The 20,275-nt window shown below is 41.5% G+C and overlaps 1 protein-coding gene across 1 annotated transcript; it reads right to left on the bottom strand.

The window, feature by feature from the left end:
- Positions 1 to 3,809: 3,809 nt before the first annotated feature.
- On the bottom strand, positions 3,810 to 19,121 carry SDCBP (syndecan binding protein). Its single transcript, XM_083859298.1, has 9 exons — positions 19,017 to 19,121; positions 14,585 to 14,666; positions 11,678 to 11,756; positions 9,052 to 9,161; positions 8,575 to 8,733; positions 7,393 to 7,568; positions 6,015 to 6,186; positions 5,366 to 5,457; positions 3,810 to 4,532 (listed from the first exon to the last, which is right to left on the bottom strand). Exons 2-9 carry the CDS (start codon positions 14,633 to 14,635, stop codon positions 4,478 to 4,480), a joined length of 894 nt encoding a protein of 297 aa, XP_083715424.1. The 5' UTR covers positions 14,636 to 14,666; positions 19,017 to 19,121; the 3' UTR covers positions 3,810 to 4,477.
- Between the last annotated feature and the right edge of the window lie 1,154 nt (positions 19,122 to 20,275).

Here is a 20,275-nt window from a genome sequence, read left to right as displayed (position 1 = left end):
GTCATTGTTTGATTTACATGGAAATGTATCATAGCTCGCTGCTTGAACTGCTTTAAAAGAAGAAGCATTTGCATTCTTAATTTAAGCATTTTAGGGTGTGTGGAGCTTAATGCTGTCATGTTGTGTGCAGTCTTTATTCTTAGTGAAGATGCATGTGATAGTAAATTCTGTTTTGAACACCACAGTTGCTGTTCTGAGCAGTCCCCTGTCTGGGCTCCTCAATAGTCCTTAGCTGTGGCTACTTGCAAAGGCATAGGGCACAATAAGAACAAATTCTCTCTTGCTTTTTCCTACTCAAAACCAGCACTGATGTATTGGTCTGTAAAGAAGCCAAGCATAAAATTGATCTCCTAACAGACCAGCTACACATACATATGTTGGCATAAATACTCCCCTAATCCTGTGCCTGAAGTTGGAGCATAAAAGACTATCACTCCTCCTTTTCCTCATTTATATTACTCTTCTTCTCTTAGTAATCTTCAGCATTTTCATGTTTTGTTTGGTGTTCTCAACCTTATTTAACTCAAATCACCTTTGGGATGGAATTTCAATATGACATTTAAATAAGAGCTACAGTTCCTGGGTTTATCCAATCTCCCAGCTGTCTTAACCCAGGAATAAAGCAATGTTCCACAAGGATTACTTTCTCTGTAGGACTTCAGGGTATCTTTTCCTGGGAAGAGCTGTTCTGAAATGAAAGACTTGAAATAGTATTTAAATGGTTTAGTTACAGCAGTATGCATTTGCATTTGTAATACTGCCTGAGTATGACTTAAGATCTGTTTATTTCTCTGCTGGTCTTCCCTACTGCTGCTGTTAAGGTGGCCTGGCACTGTGTCCAGGGCAAGTGTTCTACTAAACATTTGACACTCAATGCCTATTCGAAGGCAGAGCTGTTTCTTGGTATTGTAAAATAATCAGCTTATGGTTAGGTGCTGTTCTCTTCTTCCCCCAGTCTTCTGTTATGCTGGAGTGTGAGCCTATTTTTCAGTAAGGTAAGGGTATTAAACCAAAGTGTTATTTATTTCAGCTGCACTACTCACTTGGCTTAAGCGATAACTGGATTTTTATGTAATCAAGGAGTGTGTGGTGAAGCCACACATGGCAACAGACTAAGCCATAACATGCATGCCTGCTGTACCAGTCTTAGTCTTGCAGGAGAATGTTTGGTGTCAGCCCTGTTTTTCACCTTTAAATTTATTTATTTCCCAAACATATCTATGTGTAGGCAAAGGTGATAGAATGTGATTTTTCTGTACCTGCCTGGAAATGGCTTGGGTGAATTCTGGATTGTCGTTTGTCACTAGGGGGCCTCCTGCTGAGCTAAACCAGAGGAAAATAACTCAGAACTGAGGAGGCACGAGCTTCAGGGTCAAACTCTATCCCAGGGAAGATACCCTTTCAGTTAAATATGGATGCATAGTATGCAGAGCTCTTGAGTGCAGCTGAGGTTTACCTTCTGCTGTAAAGCATGTTCACAAAACAGAGCCCTCACCCACTGTTTCATTGCCTAAAGCAACCATAGCTTTTTAAAGGGGAAAAAACAAACAAGTTTACCCTGGTGACTGGATACTTCCTGGCAGTTTCTGTTAATTTTGGTATATGCATTTAACCATAAGTTACTCTTCAATGCTAGCTCATTTCTGCCTTAAAACAAGAGCTTTTTGGTTATTCATTTACTTCTGGTTGCTATCTGCTATAGCTAGAAGTCCTTGTACTGACATTTACCACTGTTTTTTCCAATGGATTGCACCAGTAGTTCCAGCAATCTGGTTGATAACAAAAAAAATAAGTATTGTCATCTTACATTCTCTCAACATATTGTTGGCTTAGTTTATTTTTTTTTTTCTCTCAATTTTAGTTTTAGCCAGATTTGTTCCTAGTAGGGTGTCACAAGATTTAAGTCACCAACTGCCACTTGTTAAGCTGTAAACAAGGAGCTTTAAAGCCCAATTAGATCTGTAATCAGCCCTTGCTGACTCATCTGCTCCTAAGTAAAAACTGGTTAGAAGCCGAGATCAGTGTTTGGGCTCCAGGGATGTCACAGCTGAGCAAAGGAGCTTGGCAAAGCCCTTAGAGATGACTGCAGGCACAAGGGCCATGAGGCTGAATTATACCAATGTTACATGAAGCCACCAATTACTGCCAGTGTGGGCTTGCCACAGTGGTTCCAGAGACATCATTTAGCAACCAAACACTCCCATTAAATTGGCTTGTAGGATGAATTTGATCACCTCTCCAGCCTGAAGTGCTGTAATAGTTGTCTCTGGCTCACCATAACTGAGAAATTCATTTAAGAAACAGCAAGCTACATAACAAGACTGTTCTTGACTGCTGAACTTCAGTCCTCCCTGGAAGAGCAGGTCTCCCAACATTGCTTTTCCTACAAACAGGAAAAGCTACAATTAGCTACACATGCTAAAGAGAAAGTGGCAGATGAGACTGTTTATTGCAGACTGCCAAGCTCTGAAGTGTTTCCTTTTCTTTTTGGTGTGATCTCTTATAATCTTTTGCAGTGTATGTCCCTTAAATGGACAAGCAAAAAAATAATTAAGATGCCACCACCCCCAGACCAATGCTGGATCCAAGTAAGTTCTGAAGGAATAGCTACACTGATTCCCCAAACATATTGTCATAAAGTAATATCTCTACAGAACTGAAGTTCTTTGCTTTGACTTTGTGCTGCTGCCAACTATGAGGAAAACTGAAGTTCAGTAATCCTAGATTTCACAGCTGAAACCTGGAACAGAGCAGAAGGGGGAAAAATAGTAAAAAGGCAATCACTAAACTTCAAGTCTCAGCTGACCATGCCTCTGACCCATTGTGGTGGGCTGATCCCAATGATCAGCTGAGCCCCTCCTGAGCTTCTCACTCATCCTGCCCCACAGCAAGGTCAAGAGACTCAAAAAGGCAAAAGCTACAAAAATTTGTGAATTGCAATAAATGGGAGAACTAAGTAAAGGGAAAACGGAAAGCGGGGAAGAAAAAATAAATTAATGCAAAGGTAATCATTTACCTGTTCCCTCAGCAGACTGATCCCCAGAGCAACAACTGCCTTGGAAAGATTGTCCCCTAATTATTGCTGAGCATAATGTCAAATGGTGTTGAATTTTCCTTTGGGAAAGGAAAAATTTTCCAGTTGGGATCAGTGGTCTCTGCTGTGTGCTCCCTCGGGGCAGGGGACAGAGTGAGAAGCAGGAGAGGCCTTGACACTGAACACCCTGCTGCATTATCACCCTGCTTTGGTCACAGGCCTCCAATACAGCCCCAGAACTGCTCCTACAAGAAAATTAATGTCATCCCAGCCAGACCCAGCAAGCTGCAGGCTGTTTTACAGTGAAATTGCAAGTCTACAATTAGTACATCTTGTAGAACAGCTGGCTGCTATTCCATATGTTAAGCTTAAGGTGTAATGAGAGTTAGAGTTACAAGAAGGCTTGGGTTGGAAGGGATTTAAAGATCATTTAGTTCCCAACCCCCAGCCATGGGCAGGGACACCTTCCACTTGACCAGGTTGCTGGAGTCCCATCCAGCCTGGCCTTAAACACTCTGAGGGATGAGGCATCCACAGCTTCTCTGGGCAACCTGTTCCAGTGTCTCACCACCCTCATAGTGAAGAATTTTTTTTCCATTGAATACATCTTATTTAAAGTAGCCCAGTGCTACTCTTCTAAGACACTTCAATTTTAAAAAGAATAAGCTTTTTAAAATATTTTACACTGCATTTTCTATCCTAGTTTTTGGCTGAAACTGACCTCAATAAAACAAGCCTTTTTTAGTCTTCTTAAGTATGTACACACACAGGGATGTAAAGTTTTGGTCATTTATTTGGTTATGTCTGAATCCTTAAAAGAACATGGTTAAGGCGAGAGATAAGCATATTAGTTACAATTCATACAAGTAATAAAAAGATTTGAGTATCTGTACACTACTTTAATTAATACGTACTTACTGACTGATGCCTTGAGCTATATTCAGCTAAGTGGCATTTTTGTGTAAACAGTATTTACTAGAACAAAAAAATTAACTAGTACTAACCTTACTTCTAATACACTATTTCAAATCTACTCTTGCAAACAAAAAGCAGTAAAAATACTCATTTGTCTTAGACATACAAAGCACAGCATTGCCCTGGGTAAGAACATGTAGCTTTGCAAGTGATACCTGGTTCCTTTAGTTGCAATGGCTTATAGTAGTAGTAAGCTAAATAAAAGACCTACGAAAAGAAGTTGTAACACAATTGGAATTTCACATTTTGTCAAGCATGTAAGGCTGCAAGTTTTACAGTGTGTGAATACACGAGATATGTTGAACGGTGACATTCCCAGCCATTATAGATGCAAATGCTTGATGCAGCATATCTTGTCTCAGCCTCCAGAAAGGCTCATGTGCAGAAGAAAGAGATCACTGAGTATAATAGCCCAAGTTTAGTGGAATCATCATTATATATATGTACACACACATCCATGGTGCAAGTTTAGACTTCAGGAACAGAGTGATCCATCAGGCTCTTCATGATGCTAGTTGCCATCCTAAGGAAAAGGCAAAGGCATTCAGGTTTGTAAGACAACTACAGAAGACCACTCAAGCTTCTGCTCACAGTAGCTTTGTCTTTGTCAGCCCTTTTGCTACAAACCAGAAGCTGGACTTTCACTCCACTACCAAACTGCACCCCCAGATGAAAGAGAAGCCCACAATATTCAACATTTCTATTAGCACTTGAGCTGTGTTGTTGGTATCTTTCAGTGTATGGACATGTCTGCAAGCAGAGGACAAGCACAAGGGAAGGAAAGCAGATGGAAAGATGGCTGTTAGACTGAAAACTACTTTGTAGAAAGAGGATACCAAGCCAAGGAGGTTAAACAAAAAACAAAACAAAAAATCAAAAACAAAACCAAAAAAATAGTCTCAATTACACCTGAAGCATTACATTACATCCTAGCAACTTAAAAATGTTTTTGCAGGACAGACTTAATTATAGAAAGACATTGTTGCCAAAAGATTAGGAAGAGACACAAAACTATCCTACCAAGAATCACTTTCAGTCCACAGGAATTAGTTGCACTACAAATAACATTTTAGTTACAAGGTAACAAATACTTGTAGTATCCAGTTCTTTTGACAAAGCCTGAATTTCTGAGTTCAGAAAAGGTTTTTTCCAGAGACAAAAAGGCATAGAATAGGTTAAAAACAGCACCAACACACAGCAATTTGACCAAAACATCAGATTAAACAAATTTTCAGGCACTCCCATCCCTCCTCCAATCTTCAAATAAAGTTTGTAATTAGGTTTTATCATGAGTACACTTTCTAGTCACAGTCCACTTGAGTATAATTAACACCATGGCTGCTTTGTACTACCTACCTCTTTATTATATATTCATAAATACTGGAAGGCATAACAGTGATGGTCACTACATTTCCAGCTGTTGCCAGGATGTCTGCCACCTGTGAGTCCTGTTAGTAAACAAGAAGTCATATGAGCAATACAACTCAAACTGACTAAGGAAGCAGCAGCTCAAGAGCTTTTTCCAGACACCTTTCATGTGGCTTTGAGACTCCTCCCCCCCCCAACACCTTGTCTGGCACACTCAATGTTCAGGACAAATCACTGAAAGTGCAAAGACACTTTACAGATGTTTGGTTAAGAGTATCTTGCATGAACTGACTAGAGAAGGGACACAGATGTCATACACAATTCTCACTAAAATCTGATGCAGGTTGGAAGAAGGAGGCTTACCCTTCATTTTGCCAACAAGGCTGGCCTACAGATAAAAACAGAGGGCCAGCCTGGGCAGGCAGAGGCAGAGAGGATGAAAATGAGCTGCCCTGACAACCAATACAAAACTGCACAGAAGCCCAAAACATCTGTGTCTCCCCAGTCAAGCTACATCATGACTGAAGTTTTATTTTATGAACACTAAACAATATATTACAACCTCTTCTCTCCAAAACACACTATACAAATAAAGAGCTCACAGCCATCCACACCCCCCACACAGTAGTTATTTTACCTTCAACCCAATTACATTCTGGCCATTAATTTCACAGATGTTGTGCTCTGTCAGAAGTCCATTTCTTGCAGCAGAACTGTCTTTCACTATTGAGGTTATTTTTCCATTCTTGAATATGAAACCAACATGCCCTGTGCTGTCCTTATGCATGGTAATAATTCGTTCAAAAGGTCTAAAAAGACATTTAAAATACAAAGCAATGTCTTCAGTCTACCAAACCACAGGAAAAAACCACATGCTATTTTAGCATCTTTAGCTTATAAAAAGTAATTGTACTCTAAGGGACCCAAATATTTTCTATAATGAAAAGCTGTTGGATTTAACTTCATTTTGTTAATATTGTTGTACTAAAATATATTTGTTTATAAACCTTACCTGTTTTCCCTGTTCTACAGATATTTTGCAATTTGGATTAATAATAAGACAAAAATCCCACACAACATCCACCCACCCACCCACCCCCCAACCAAACAAACGTCCATTAAAAATTAAGTTCTTTACAAACATTATGAGGTAGATAAAATAGCACAGGCAGTTTAAACAGCTGTAGGTAGACCACAGGATTCTGAGAATACAAGGCTTCCCCAACAACCTTTCTACTGCTTTGGGGACAATAAACCTTTAAATTGTGTCCTAAAAAGGCAGTAGATATAGGAAGCAAATGGCATGTTAGACACAGAAGTGGTAGACAGAATAGGGAATCTATTGCCACAGTATTTTAGTTCAGTGTTTGAAGTAGCTGCCCTCCACTGAGTCAGGCTTGGTTCCTAAGCAAGAAGGAACATGGAAAAATTTTGAGGCATATACTTAGTCACATGAAGTACCATCTGTCTTTTTGCAGCCTACAGGCCTTATGCTGAATCTGACCTGTTGTTACTACATACAATTAGCTACAAGATCATTATTTAATAAACATATTGAGTCATCAAGCATGCTTTCAGTAAAGCTGGCATTAATTCCTAAGCAACAGAGTTCACAAGAAAAGCTATCATGATACATAAAATGCAAATGTATTAATTAATACAGCAAACATTCTGTTACTATCTTTTATTGTTAACTTTCACTCACACTACATGAAAAAGAAATTTATCTGAAAAAAAGCACAGAACTCTTCAATTCAGAGTTTAAATTCAACTTGTACCAACTCTCACTCGCTAGTTTATCCTGGAAAAACGTTACACCTCATCATGCCCAGGAAGTTTACAAGTTAGGAACCATTTTGATTGTCCCCCACAAAAGGGAACACTTCTGAAGATGTTTACTACTAACGTACATGGACAAACAGATTTGTTAAATCTGCTCAAGCAAGGGGAGACCCAAACCCCTCAGAATTACTCAGAGATGGATAATGTAAATCCAGATCTGCAGTTGGCTTTACCTGTCCCGAATGATCATTGAAATCCTTTCTGCAGAAGCCTGTTTCAGAACTTTATGTGCTTTATCAGAACTCCATCCTGCACAGTTTTCACCATTGATCTGCAGAACTTGGTCCCCAAACCGCAGACCAGCAAGGGACGCTGGAGAATTTGCCTGAACTAACTGGACAAATATACCCTGCAAAAGAAGAAAAAAAAAAAAAAGGGAGGGGAGGAGAAGGGGAAGTTCTTGCTTAAAGATGAAGACCAGTCACAGAACACAGTCCCTAAAGTTTCCCATTCTATACAATATCAGCCAAACAGACAAGACAGAAGGATTTGCTAATTATCTCTTCTTAAGGGGCACTTCTGAAATTTCAGTCTGTTTCTAGATGTATTTAAAAGTCTGATAGATAATTAATGCTAGAACCAAGTTCAAAACAAAAGCAAATCTGTCTAGATCTCTAAATATTAAAAATAAAAAAAATAAACATGAGCATAACATTAAAGTCTTAAGCAAAGGAGTAAGTAAGTGTCTATTTTAACAGGTGTTACAAAACTATTTCTAGTCAAAGTATCCCTATAAGACAAAGTAAAGTATATTAAAGCAAATTATAAATAATACTTTTGGGAGTGAGGGATGTTAAAAAAAACCAACACAACCCCATGCTACTCTAAGAAAACCCCATTTTCTGCATTAAAAGAACTACATAAAAGTATTTTAATCCTATATGCTACCTCCAAGTAGCATTAATTTTTTAAAAAAAATCAGATTAAATAGCTTAAATAGTTTAAGCACCTTTAATAAAAAATAAGATATTTCTAAGCTTGGGCAGTTCTCTGCATACTGCTGAATATTAAGTACTGCCAGTGTTTCCACAAAGGTAAAGGAAAGAAATCTTGAACTGATAAAAAGTATCTTAGCAACCATGCAAAGACAGCTTCACACTCTAAACTGAAACAAAAACATACTGTATGTATTTTTCAGGTCTTATAAAACACAGGGCATTCAACTATGGCTGTAAACTCAGATCCTAGTCCAGATAGCCGGAAATCTAGTTACAAGTCTAATGAAGGACTTTAAAATTCTGGCAACAGATAATAAACCATTATACAGAAAATTATTCTGTGACCACACACTAACTTCACTACTAATATAGTCCAGCAGTAAAATCTCTAGAGGCAAAAGCAACCTCTACACTTACATTGTCAACAGACTTAAGACGAAGTCCAATTCTGCCATCTTGATCTTTACACAGAATTGCTTCACGGATGCCTTGCTTAATTTCTGCTCTGCGAATTCCAATATCATTTCCAGTCACTGGAGCTACCATGTAATTAGTAGAAGGTCGTGTTACCAGTTGCTGATTAAAACAAAACAGCCAGACAACTTAGTTTCAACTTTTAAGAACAGCTATGTCAGTTTATATGAAGTGATATTTAAAAAAAAAAAACCACACAAAATAAGCCACGAGACCAGGTCTCCCCCACCCTCTGCCAACATTGGAAATAGACTGCTCAGATTCAGAACAGACAGACTAAAACAGACATTGCTACTTAAATAATTCACCTCTCAGTCAAGTATGGTACTTAAGGCAAATAATAGTCTGCTCTCTAGAATGCTAGATACACATTTAGTCTTTACACTTTTGTTTTCTAGAATATGCTTGACTGGTACCTACACCCTGTGGCTGACCAGCTGCTGCCACTGCTAAGTTCCTCTGCACCTCTTCCTCATTGAGGCTCAGGCCCATATACTGAGAAAGTTCTGGATACAATCTGGGGTACAAGCCTAGAGGAGAAAAACAAAACAAAAATCAATACAACTGTTGGTTTAAAAGAAGGAGCAGTTAACTGCTTTTACATGCACAATTACTTCAACAAATCTTGTGCTGTTGTAATTATTTAATTGGAAAATTATGACTGAAGACCCATTTGAATCAGAATTGTTATTCTGGCTTGGTTTAGACAAGCAACCAGACAAGCAGCACTTCTGAGATAAAGAACTTACAGAGAACTTTCAGTTTCAATTACTTTATTCGCCCTTTAAACACAGACAAATGCTGACATGTTCCAAAACCAACACTGTGCTGCACTCCATGAGGACATGCCCTTAAGCTCTAGAACTTTTGGGCAATTAGTGAGAACTACTCTCCTCCCACACCCAAACCAGTTATGTTAAAGAACACACACACAGATCCTCTAACAAGTTCAAAACAGCACTGCAAGAGGCATTTGTGCCAAGGATATTCCATATCCATCCGAGGCATGGGAAGGTCTCTGGAGAAGCCTCCTGGTTCTAAAGTTCACACTACAGTCTGCTTTGAGTCTTCCGGAGAAAGTAGCTGTCATTTTCTCACAGCTTCAAACTGAAAGGACTTTATATATGCCCCTCAACAAGATAAAACACACACAGCCTTCAAAACATCCCTCTCTACCCAAACAGAGGGAAGCACAAGGAGTGGGAGGAAAGGAAGTTAAACTGACAGACCAGTCAGACCTCGAGCTGAACAACTCTGAAATAAACTTGATATTGCTCTTGACATTCCAGAGATAATTAACTGGTGCCTTTTTACAAGTGCCAGTTATGAGAGCTCTTAGGAGTCCTCCTGACATTCTCACTAATTGACTGTGGAAAGAAAAGCCTGCTTGGAGAGAGAGGCAGCGGAAAGGAGGGCTTGGGAAGCAACCAGACTCCCCAGTACACAAGGCTTACGTTTCTAGTGTTCATTTATGGGTATAAATGTATAAAAACAGCTATTATAAGAATCCATGTCTGACCAGCAACGGAAAGTTACTTTTCTGGGAAGGAGCAGAGGTCATTGCAAGGTGAATGCCAGTATAAACAAGAGATTTTCTTGCGCTTTGATACACTGCTTTGCATGAGAGCTGTCTGATCATATTTCTGGACTAATCTACCAGCTTATAGCTTCACCAATATTGATTAAAAAGCTGTTGATGAATAAATTTTCTAATTTTGCTTGCTTTTTCAAGCCCCTATAATTATACACAACACAGCACAAGATTTATGAAGTTATCCAATTTTTTGGTTTTGTTCTTTACTAAAGATCACAACACAGGATGCATCTTTGCTGGTTGAATTACATTGTCATTTAAAATAGAGAGTGTTCCAAATAATGGAACACATAGAACACAAAAACTCTTGATGTATAGTCTCCTGTTTCTGTCAGGACAGAAGCATTTCCAGTGGGTCTGGCACATCCTATAGATGATGTAAGAACTTCTTTATATATTATATATTGAAGCATTAATCACTCTTCAGCCACAGAACTCCAGAGTAATTAACACATATACTGGTGTCAAAATTATGTTTTGGCTCCTGCTGGCCAAATACATGCAGGAGAATTCTAACTATGAGCAGCAGTAAAAATGCTTCCAAGACTGCTGAAGCAAACTCCAATCTGGTCTGGTGAGGTCAGGCCAGATAAATACCTAATCCAGATAGGATCTACCAGAGGCAGCTCTGGTGAGCTACTCAAACATCTGCCTTAAAGTCATCTTAGACACAGAAACGTCAGAGGAGAACTAGTGACAAAGTTCCATCCACCAACCTTTAATATCTGGCTGACCAGCATTCCTGACCACCATTCCAGCACTGCTGCTGCTCTTGCTGGTTAGAGGCTTTAGGCCTTTTAGACCAAGAGTAGTTTACTAAAGAAGAGCTCTAACCTCAAACATACCTGTGCACCTTTGTGGATGTAAATGTGCATGGAAGAAAAGAAGAAGAAAGTACAACTACAAATCATTCGGCTTTAGATCTAAAGGATTTCCCACCACACGTTTAATTCCAAAATCTGCTGGAAGCTTTATGTTGATTGCACAACAAGATTAAGTGCCAGTTTCCTGGGCACTTCTCTTGTTGACTGAGATTTGTCTTTGTCCCAGAGCAAACTCACGTGTAAAAGAAAGACTCTGACTCACACTGTCCCCTAAAGCTTACAAATACATATGTGATAAATAAGGACAACTAAGAGTCTGAGGTAAGAGCTAACAGAGTCCAAAGGTAACAACCTCAAATCTTGTTATGCTATGCTTACTTGGAAAACGTTGCAAAAAGAGAAGGGTGACTACTTGCCACAATGTCCTTTTATAAGCAAACACTGGTTTTTGACTCCTACAGCACCAAGGTGGGTGTTGGCATTTCCAAAATGGAAATGTAAACAGTGTAACATTTATTTCCCTTTGTAAATAGAGTAACGTATTTATAGCTGGTTTTGACTGTACTGTTAACTTTAGGATTTCACGACTGCTTTCCACATGAGGATACTATGCAGTACATGAGCTTACCTCCATCACAAGGAATTGGAGCAGAAGCCTCAGACAAGATTGCTGGATTAGCTGGATTTGAAGAAAAGGCAGTCTGAGCCTAAAAGTAAAGAAACTAACATATGTTATCTTGTATAGGAAAAAATAAATCTAAATTATGCAGGCAGGACGCTCAGTATTTTCTTTTTTCTTGTATATGCTATTTACTATTCATCTTGAAGTGATGAAGTCAAGCTTTTTATGTGAAATATCTTCAATACAATATGCTGTAATAGTACCAAAACTACTTTGGCAGATCAACTCACATCTTCCTCAGAGACAAAGCTACAGTGATAATGCAGAAAGGCTTTCCTGTCAAGCTGTTCTGTTTACATCATCAAGCAAGTTTAAAAGCCTTAAAGGAAACATTACCTTTGCCCAACAAAGCTTATAACTGAGTTTCAAGGTATGACCTTTAGCAGAGTGTTTTGCAATTGCTGTTTTCAGCTGCATAGCAGGAGTGTTACTTCTTCACACCATTTACAGACATTATTAGTGAGATCCATAGTTTTTTCAGGTGTCAAGTTCCACACAATCCAGTGCTACTAGTATAATATCTTCTGAAAGAAACAGACCTTCCAAGATGATTTTTCTACAGCACTTGCCATGACAGTGAACACATTAAGCTTTACTTCTGTACTGCTGACTGGCTTATGTTATTAAGTTCTCTTACATTTGTGAGTCAGTTTCCTTCCTTCTCAATATCTCAGCTCTCCTTTTTGGCCTTGTGTGTTCATGACCAGTGAAAAATACAGCCTTAGAGAGGCCTCTTAAGCATGATGGAAATAGCTATCACAGTAACTTTCCTGAGGTTGAATGTCAAAGGTGGGGGGAGGAAATACTCAATGCATAGTGAAACATTATGCTGAACAGGACACATAAATTTTCTAACACAACATGACAGTCAAATTACTTCATGATGTTAAGGAAATGCTTAAAAATAAAAGACTTCTCAGTCCTGTACACTCCAGGAAGTTGTCTTTAAAAAAAAGTTTCCCAGAAAGAATGAGTCATTATTTAGCAATATCACGTGTATTTAGAAGCACAGGCTTCAACTCAAATGATGGACAAAAACAGCAGGTTAGAATAATATTTAATATAACAAATCTGTTTTAGCCAGCAGTCATTTGAATCTTACTCACTCACTGCAGATACATCTTTCAGCACTCTGCCCCCTTTTCTCCTAAAAATGCTCTCAGACTTATTTAAAAAGACAGCATTTTTATAATGCACTTTTGGGAGAAGAAAATAATTTTGCCTCTGATGCCAGCAGGTCAGGGGGAGGTGATTCTGCCTCTATCCCCAGCATGGGAAAGACATGAACCTGTTGGAGCAGGTCCCAATGATCACAGAAGCAATCAGAAGATGGAACACCTCTCCTGTGGGAAAAGGCCAAGAGAGCTGGGGCTGTTTAGCCTAGAGAAGAGAAGGCTCTGGGGAGACCTCACAGCAGCCTTCCAATACTAAAGGGAACTTACAAGAAAAATGATGACAGACTTTTTCGCACGGCCTGTTGCAATAGGGCAAGGAGTAAAAGTTTTAAACTAGGAGAGGGTTAGATTTAGATTTAGACCAGGTATAAGAAAGAAGTTTTTAAAAATGAGGGTGATAAAGCATTGGAATAGGTTGTCCAGAGAGGTGCTAGATGCCGCATCATTGAAGACATTCAAGGTCAGGTTGAACAAGGCTCTGAACAAAGTGACCCAAATTATTGAATGATTCTATGAAAAGTATCAGTGAAAATGGAATGGCTTACTGATAACATTTATGACAATTTTCAACTGTAATACATAAACTCTAGCATTTGGTCAATAAAGGCTAAAGAAGCATGTTCTTGGCTCCAGGCTACTCAATTTTTAGTTCAGCATTACCAGACTGTAACCATACCAGATAAAGGACTGGTTATATAAGAATGGAGTGGGTGGACATGACAAGGAGAAATCCCAACACAGCACCCACAACTTCAAAAGCCCCACCCCACACATACAAACACAGATTAGACAAGGCACTGCACTTTGGGATAGCACAGGATAGTTAAGAAGCTGTTCTTGCAGTTTGCTTGATTGCTTCCCAATGAAAACAGCAAGGACAGAAGTAGCAGCCACCTTAAAACACACCATAACTCCTTGCTCTTGTTTAAACCAGGAAGGAATGCAGGTTAAGTTCAGGAAAAGGTAAAACGGTGAACAAAGGAAAATCCTTATGAAATACATTCAGGTCAAACTTCTCATAGCGTTTTTAGTTCATTAAAGTGTTTTTCATTATTTTGTTGCACAGATATTTTTTAGTCCTCTTCATGTCTAATAATAAAACTACCAATATTCTTACACATAAAGGATTTTTCACATAAGTGATAATCTTGGATTTACTGTGAGAGCTGGTCACTACCATGAAATAGCCAGAGGACAAGTCTGATTCCAGATGGCATTAAGACAGCCAGTGGTCTTTTGTTGTTGTTGTTTTGTTTGTTTGTTTTTTTTGGGGGGGGTTTGTGCTCAAATGACCACAAAAACCTTCTGCAACAGATCTGGACACTGGAAATGAGATGCAGCAGATTTATTAGTTTGGTCATCAAGTCAGAGCTGAAGTATGTGAAGAGACTGACTATATTCATCTACTTAAGACCATTTATCTGTACTTCAAAGAATTCCAACATATTAAAGACAAATGAACACAAATGAATATATAAAGCAAAATAAATATATCCAGGTGGTAAAATAAGCATAAATCATATTAGATCAAGCAACAAAGTAAACAGGTTGTCTTTTCACTTTCAGAGTGAGATGCTAAAACAAGTTCTCAACTACAATAAGTCTCCCCTTTCCTAGACTAAATATCAGATACATTACTGTCATCAAAACTCTTTTTTTTTTTTAAAGTCCACCATACCTGAATAACTTTGTCCACCTTCAGATCTTCTAGGGAAGGATAGAGAGACATTTTGATGAAGTCTTAGTGGGTGTAGGGCAAACTGGAAAAAAAAAATGGGAAAGCAAACAAACAACAGGATTAGTTTTCAGATATTTACTGAGTTTAACTCCTTAATTTTTTTTTAATAAATTAACCAGACTAGGTGCTAAATAAGTGTTCTGTGACCTACCAATCAGCAGTGAAGATATCTGGCACTACAGATGAATTCCATTAAGACTACCCATTTAATCTGTTATCAATAGCAGCCTTTGGCTAATAGGCTTTATTTAATATACTTAGCACTGTCAAAGTTTAAGTCTTGAGACCTAAATGATGAGAAAACCTAAACAGAGAAAAACATTTCACAGGAAGCAAAGAGAGAGTTTAGGAGGCCAAGATGCAATTATGACGAGGTTGAGAGGAAAAACATAATCACCCTCCTCCTGACAGGGACAGTATTTTATATAAAACTGGGGAAGCCTCCGCTCTGTTCCTCAAAGTATTTTAACACTTTCAACACTTCTAACATTCCACTGACCTGCTTTCAGCAGGGAAAGAGCTAATGTTCTTCCTGGTACTGTGTTTTGGATTTAGTAGGAGAATATTAATAACATGCTAATTGTTTTAGTTGTTCCTAAAAAAGTGTTTATACTAAGTCAAGGGCTTTTCAGTTTCTCATGCCCTGCCAGCGAGAAGACTGGAGAGGCACAAAGAGCTGGGAGGGGACAGAGCCAGGACAGCTGACCCAAACTTGCCAAAGGGATACAATGGGGCATCATGCTCAGTACATAAACTGGGGGGAAATCTGGCCAAAGGTGTGGGCATTGGTGAGTGAGCAGTGAGCAGTGGCAATGCACATCACTCATTTTATATATTCCAACTCTTTTAATATTTTTTCCTTCCTTTCTGTCACATTAAAGTATCTAATTACATCAGCCCATGACTTCTCACTTTAGTCTTCTGATTCTCTCCCCCAGTCCTGCTGGGGCAGGGGAAACCACCAAGCAATTTTGTGGTGCTGCATTGCTGGTGAGGGTTAAATCATGAGATCCAGCAAGAAGCCACCAGAGAGAACTGGCCTCTCATGTCCATTTGCAACACAGTAATTGCAGTGAGAGCCCCGTATAAACTAGGAAGATTCAGCCAGTGGTGAGTTTCAAAACACAGATTCCAGGCTGGCTCTCATGTGATGTTCACAGAGCCCTGTGACAACTTATCAGGAAGTAATACAAAAAAAAGGAAGAAGAAGAGAAAAAAAAAAAAACCCTAAGCAAAAACCACTTCAGATGATATTCTAAGGCAACATGCTGGCATCCAGCTCCGCTAGACAGAACCAGTCACCTGAGGCTCCAGGAAATCCCATTTTTCCAGAGCTCCTTCACTCACACTCCCACTGAGATGAGCTGAACTTTTGAAACCCACAATAAAACATTCCACATCAGTATATGGGAACATTTTATTGAGAGGGCTGGAGAGGGACATAACCAGAAGACAACAAAATGTGATAGTTTTGCAAGTCACAGAAGGTACTGAGAACACACTTAATACAGAAGTTTTATTACAAGTTTTTGGTTTGGGGATTCATTTCATCATCCAAAAAAAAAGGTTCTTATTAATGTAGCAATTTAGCAAAAATTTCAGACTAAAAGTAGCCAGTGTATAAATCCCTGGGCTATTGCTTCTTTAAGTGCAGATATGAAGTCTGTTTCTAAATTAACATCACACACAGATGCCTAATGTGATACTGCAGTAACACAATAGACATCTCTTCATATTACACTAAATTCATCAACAGCTTTTATGATTGTTCAGCAGTGCCCAACAGCTCCAGTATCATGTCAAACTGCAATTAAAATTTCAAAAAAGCATGCTCTAAATGTGACAGAGATCTAAACTGTAAACAGGTCATCTGTTATATTACAATAATTAATTGCTACTGGCTTTTTTGATTAATTATTGTAACTCTACCAAACATAGTTAAAGCCTGTAAACTACAAATTAAACAGATGCATTTAAGGCGGGTTTGAAGTTCTGTTTTAATCCAGCATCGACGCGAAACAATGATTTGCTTTTGCTCATCCAAAATGGGTAATAGCAAATCTAAGCCAAAGCCCTTGGTCAGTAAGGGCTCCTGGATGCTCCATTCTGCTGCTCACACCAGCCAAGGCACACACAGCACCAGACTCAGCATCTCCTTCTGCGCTGAGCTGCCCTGGTAGATTCAGGTGCTGCTCCCAGCAGTGGCATATATTCAAAGTCACCACACCCCTGGCAGCCGGCAGGAAAAGAGGGCAAGCCAAGGACAGTGTGTGCCCAAAGGAGTCACCCCATGGCAGGATGACAAGGGGCACAACAGCAGCACTTCACAGGTGGTGATCTCTGGCATCCACAGAGCTGTAGAGCACAGCACAAGGCAGTGCCAGGTCCCCTGCCCCAGTGACCAACTTCCATGGAACACCCTGGCCAGCTTTATTTCTCCTCCACAGACCAGTCTCTGCACACAGTTACTTGGTTATGTTTGTCACAGACAGGCAACCTCAACCTCCTGCTAGATTATAAACAGGAGCACAGTGCTTTCTGTAGAAAAGCATTAGCAAAGTTAAACAAATACTGGTGTTCAGATTGCATAAAACAACACTCCAGAAGTTCATCCTGCCCCTTGACAACCTCCCAAGCCTCCCCTCCCCAGCCACAGGTTAACAAACCCAAATGTTTGTCATGAAGGATCTGCTGGGCTGGCTCCCTCATCACAAACTCACCAGTTCCTGGTTTTGGTTTTCCAACTAAATAAATAGCCAGAGTAACAGTCACCACCTAATTGCATTCAGTGAGCTCGTAACTTTGCATATGGTAACAGAAATACCCCATGTTAGATAATGTGAGAGCCACAAGAATATTTTATTTAGTTTGAAAAAGGATTTTTAAGTAACAGTTGCCACGGCCAGAGACCATCAGTAATTACAGGAAGAACTTCTCCACGACTTCTGTGCAATGTTATTCACAGTATAAACATGAATTTCAGTAGGTGCTGTAACAGCTTTAGGCACTGTGGATACCATAAAACGTGAGTCACTACAACCTCCTCTTCTCTCCTAAAAATCTACACCCACATCAGAATCACCTTCCCCTATCATTTACATACTTTCACATACTGTAAAGAGACCAGAAGTGAAAACAAAAGGAAGGGGAGGAGGCAGGAGCTGTAACTCAGCCAGCGACCCTCAAAGCCCGGCAGTAAAGACCTGCCCCCCTCTTCAGTGCACTCGGCTGGAAAGTGGCCGCCCCTGCCAGCACGTCCCACTAAGGAGATCCTGTTTGCCAAAGATCAGAGAAGTATGAAAGGCGTCACTCGTGACACCCTGAGCCTGCCAGTAGGAAGACCTGAAGGTGGGAGTGATCCCGAAGGGCTTTCGGTGGCGTGGCCGGGGGCAGACGGGCTGCCCGAGGCTTTCTTCATGTCTGAAATAATGAACCCAGCACAGGAGGGCCCTGCCAACCCCCAGCCCCAGCCACTGCCGTCTTTGGAACCACCAGCAGCCAAAACTCTGGGAGGGTGAAAAAAAAACCAAAACAGAAACTGCCACCCTTGTAGAGAGGTATCCTCCTGTAGGCCGTGGAAAAGGTACAGCAGGCCACAATGTTGGCACCTTCACTGGAACACTGGTTCCCACTTGTAGAAATTAGAACCTTGTGAGCCCCAAAATCCATCTTTAAAGCAGCTCGAGGACAAAACCTCCCGAAGGTCAGGCTGAGACCTCACGAACAGAGGAACAGAGGTTTCCTAAGATACGTTCTCCACTAATAACTCGGTATTTCCCTTCTGATACATATCTAATTAGCCGGGGAGCACTTGCCCTCATTATGCGCCCGGCTCCGAAACCTGCTGCCTCCATTTCAGACCTGAACCAGGGCCCGCCTGCCTCAAAAGGCCCGTCGTAATATTCCACCGCCCTTATATTCCTTTCCACCGCAATATTCCTTTCAGCCCCAACGTCTCAAGAGAGATCAATAGCAATGCCCGAGCCTCCCCCTGCAGTGCGGAGCCCCAGTGAGGGGCCCGGAGACGCCCCCAAACGCGAGGCCGGGCACAGTCAGTCACAGGGGGCCTTATCCAGGGGCTGCTTTCCCTGTCCGCGGGCGGAGGAGCCCCTGGGGCCGGCTGGAGCCTCCCCCCGGCCGGCTGCGGGAGCGGCGGCCCCGCTGGAGCAGGACAGGACACGGCTGGAGCAGGACAGGACACGGCTGGAGCAGGACAGGACACGGCTGGAGCACTGCAGGACACGGCCCCGCGGCCGGAGGGGCACCGACACCGCCCTCGCCCCCTCCCCGCCCCGCCGTGCTCCCCCGCCGCCCCCCGCCCGGCCCCGAGAGCGCACAAAGGGCCGCGGGGAGGAGCCCCCGCCTCGCTCACCTCCGTCCCGGGGGTCGCTGGCTGCCGTCGGTCGGGCCCGCAGCGCGGAGAGCGGCGGCACAGCGGCTCCCCCGGATCCGGCAGCGCCGCTGGGAGCGGGGCGGGGGCGGAGGGGCTGGCCCGGGCTGCGCATGCGCCGCCGGCGGGGAAGGGGCCGGGGCCGGGGCCGGGGTTGTGTCTGTGGGGCGGAGGGGACGGGCCGGGTGGCGGCGGCCTCCCTCCGCTCTGGCCGCTTGTTTCACCGAGAATCTTGGTTGGAAGTGATCTTCAACATCATCCCCTCCATCCGCCTACCTGGCACTACCGCTGTCACCACTGAACCACATCACCCAGACTCCTCTCAACACCTCCAGGGATGGTGACTCCACCACCTCCCCGAACGATCTGTTCCAATGCCTGACCACTCTTACAGTGAAAAAAAATATATATATAATATCTGATCTGAGTCTTCCCTGTTCCAGTTTAAGGCCATTTGTTCTGGTCTCCTCAGTGTGGGCCCGGCATTAGAGACCAGCCCTGCCCTCAGCATAACCCCCAGTCAGGGATATGAGGTGCCCTCTGAACCTCCCCCTGAGATTTCTTTGGTTTTGTAGGGCCTTAGACTCATTCATGTGCTTTTATTGGTTGAAGCTGTCATCTTCACGGAGAAAAAGTAGGATTTTCTGCTCATTTTCCTGCTTTTATTTTTCTGCTGTAATAAAGCACTGTCCACTAAGGACCCCAAGTCTGCCCTGTTTTGCAGGTCTGCCCTGGATGGGCGAGCTGTGACACTTCAGAGCCACAGGGACCAGGTCACTTGTCCTGAGCCTTCTCCCACAGGCAGGCATCAGAACCAGAGCTTTTACCCTGCAGAGGCTCCCCTGAAGAAACGATGATATAAAGAGTATCAGCGACAGAGAAATCCCAGAACAAGCCTGGAAAACGCTTTCATAAGTCAATTACCATAATTACCCCTCTTTGCCTTATTTAGAGTATGAATTTCTTTAGCATCAATTTTCGGTCTTTCCTTCTTCATTGCAATTCTTTGCTTGTTGTCGAATCTTGTTCATCATACAGATAATTAAATGAGCTGAGTGCCCTAGAGCTTCTCTTCACCTAAGAAGCCAGAGCATTCAGCAGAGGAACTGAGCAGTCTTGTATCACCTAGGAAGGACATCTGCTCCCACCTACAGTCTCTTTCTCCTGCCTTTAGCCAGTCCGAGCAGTTGCCAAGCTTTTCTGAGAGAAAGCTTAACTCATTGCCCCAGAAGAAATCAAAT

The sequence above is a fragment of the Zosterops lateralis genome (assembly GCF_965231275.1).
Source record: "Zosterops lateralis genome assembly, chromosome: 1".
NCBI classification, from domain to species: Eukaryota; Metazoa; Chordata; class Aves; order Passeriformes; family Zosteropidae; genus Zosterops; species Zosterops lateralis.
This window is presented reverse-complemented; position numbering and strand designations above follow the sequence as displayed.

Bases quoted from the DNA above. Each gene is read 5' to 3' on its own strand.
- SDCBP (XM_083859298.1), bottom strand. From the start codon at position 14,635: ATGTCTCTCTATCCTTCCCTAGAAGATCTGAAGGTGGACAAAGTTATT. The intron at 11,757-14,584 runs GTATGGTGGACT...CTTTACTTTTAG, and splicing joins AGGTGGACAAAGTTATTCAG to GCTCAGACTGCCTTTTCTTC. The intron at 6,187-7,392 runs GTAAAGCCAACT...ATGTCTTTTTAG, and splicing joins TCAATGATCATTCGGGACAG to ACCTTTTGAACGAATTATTA.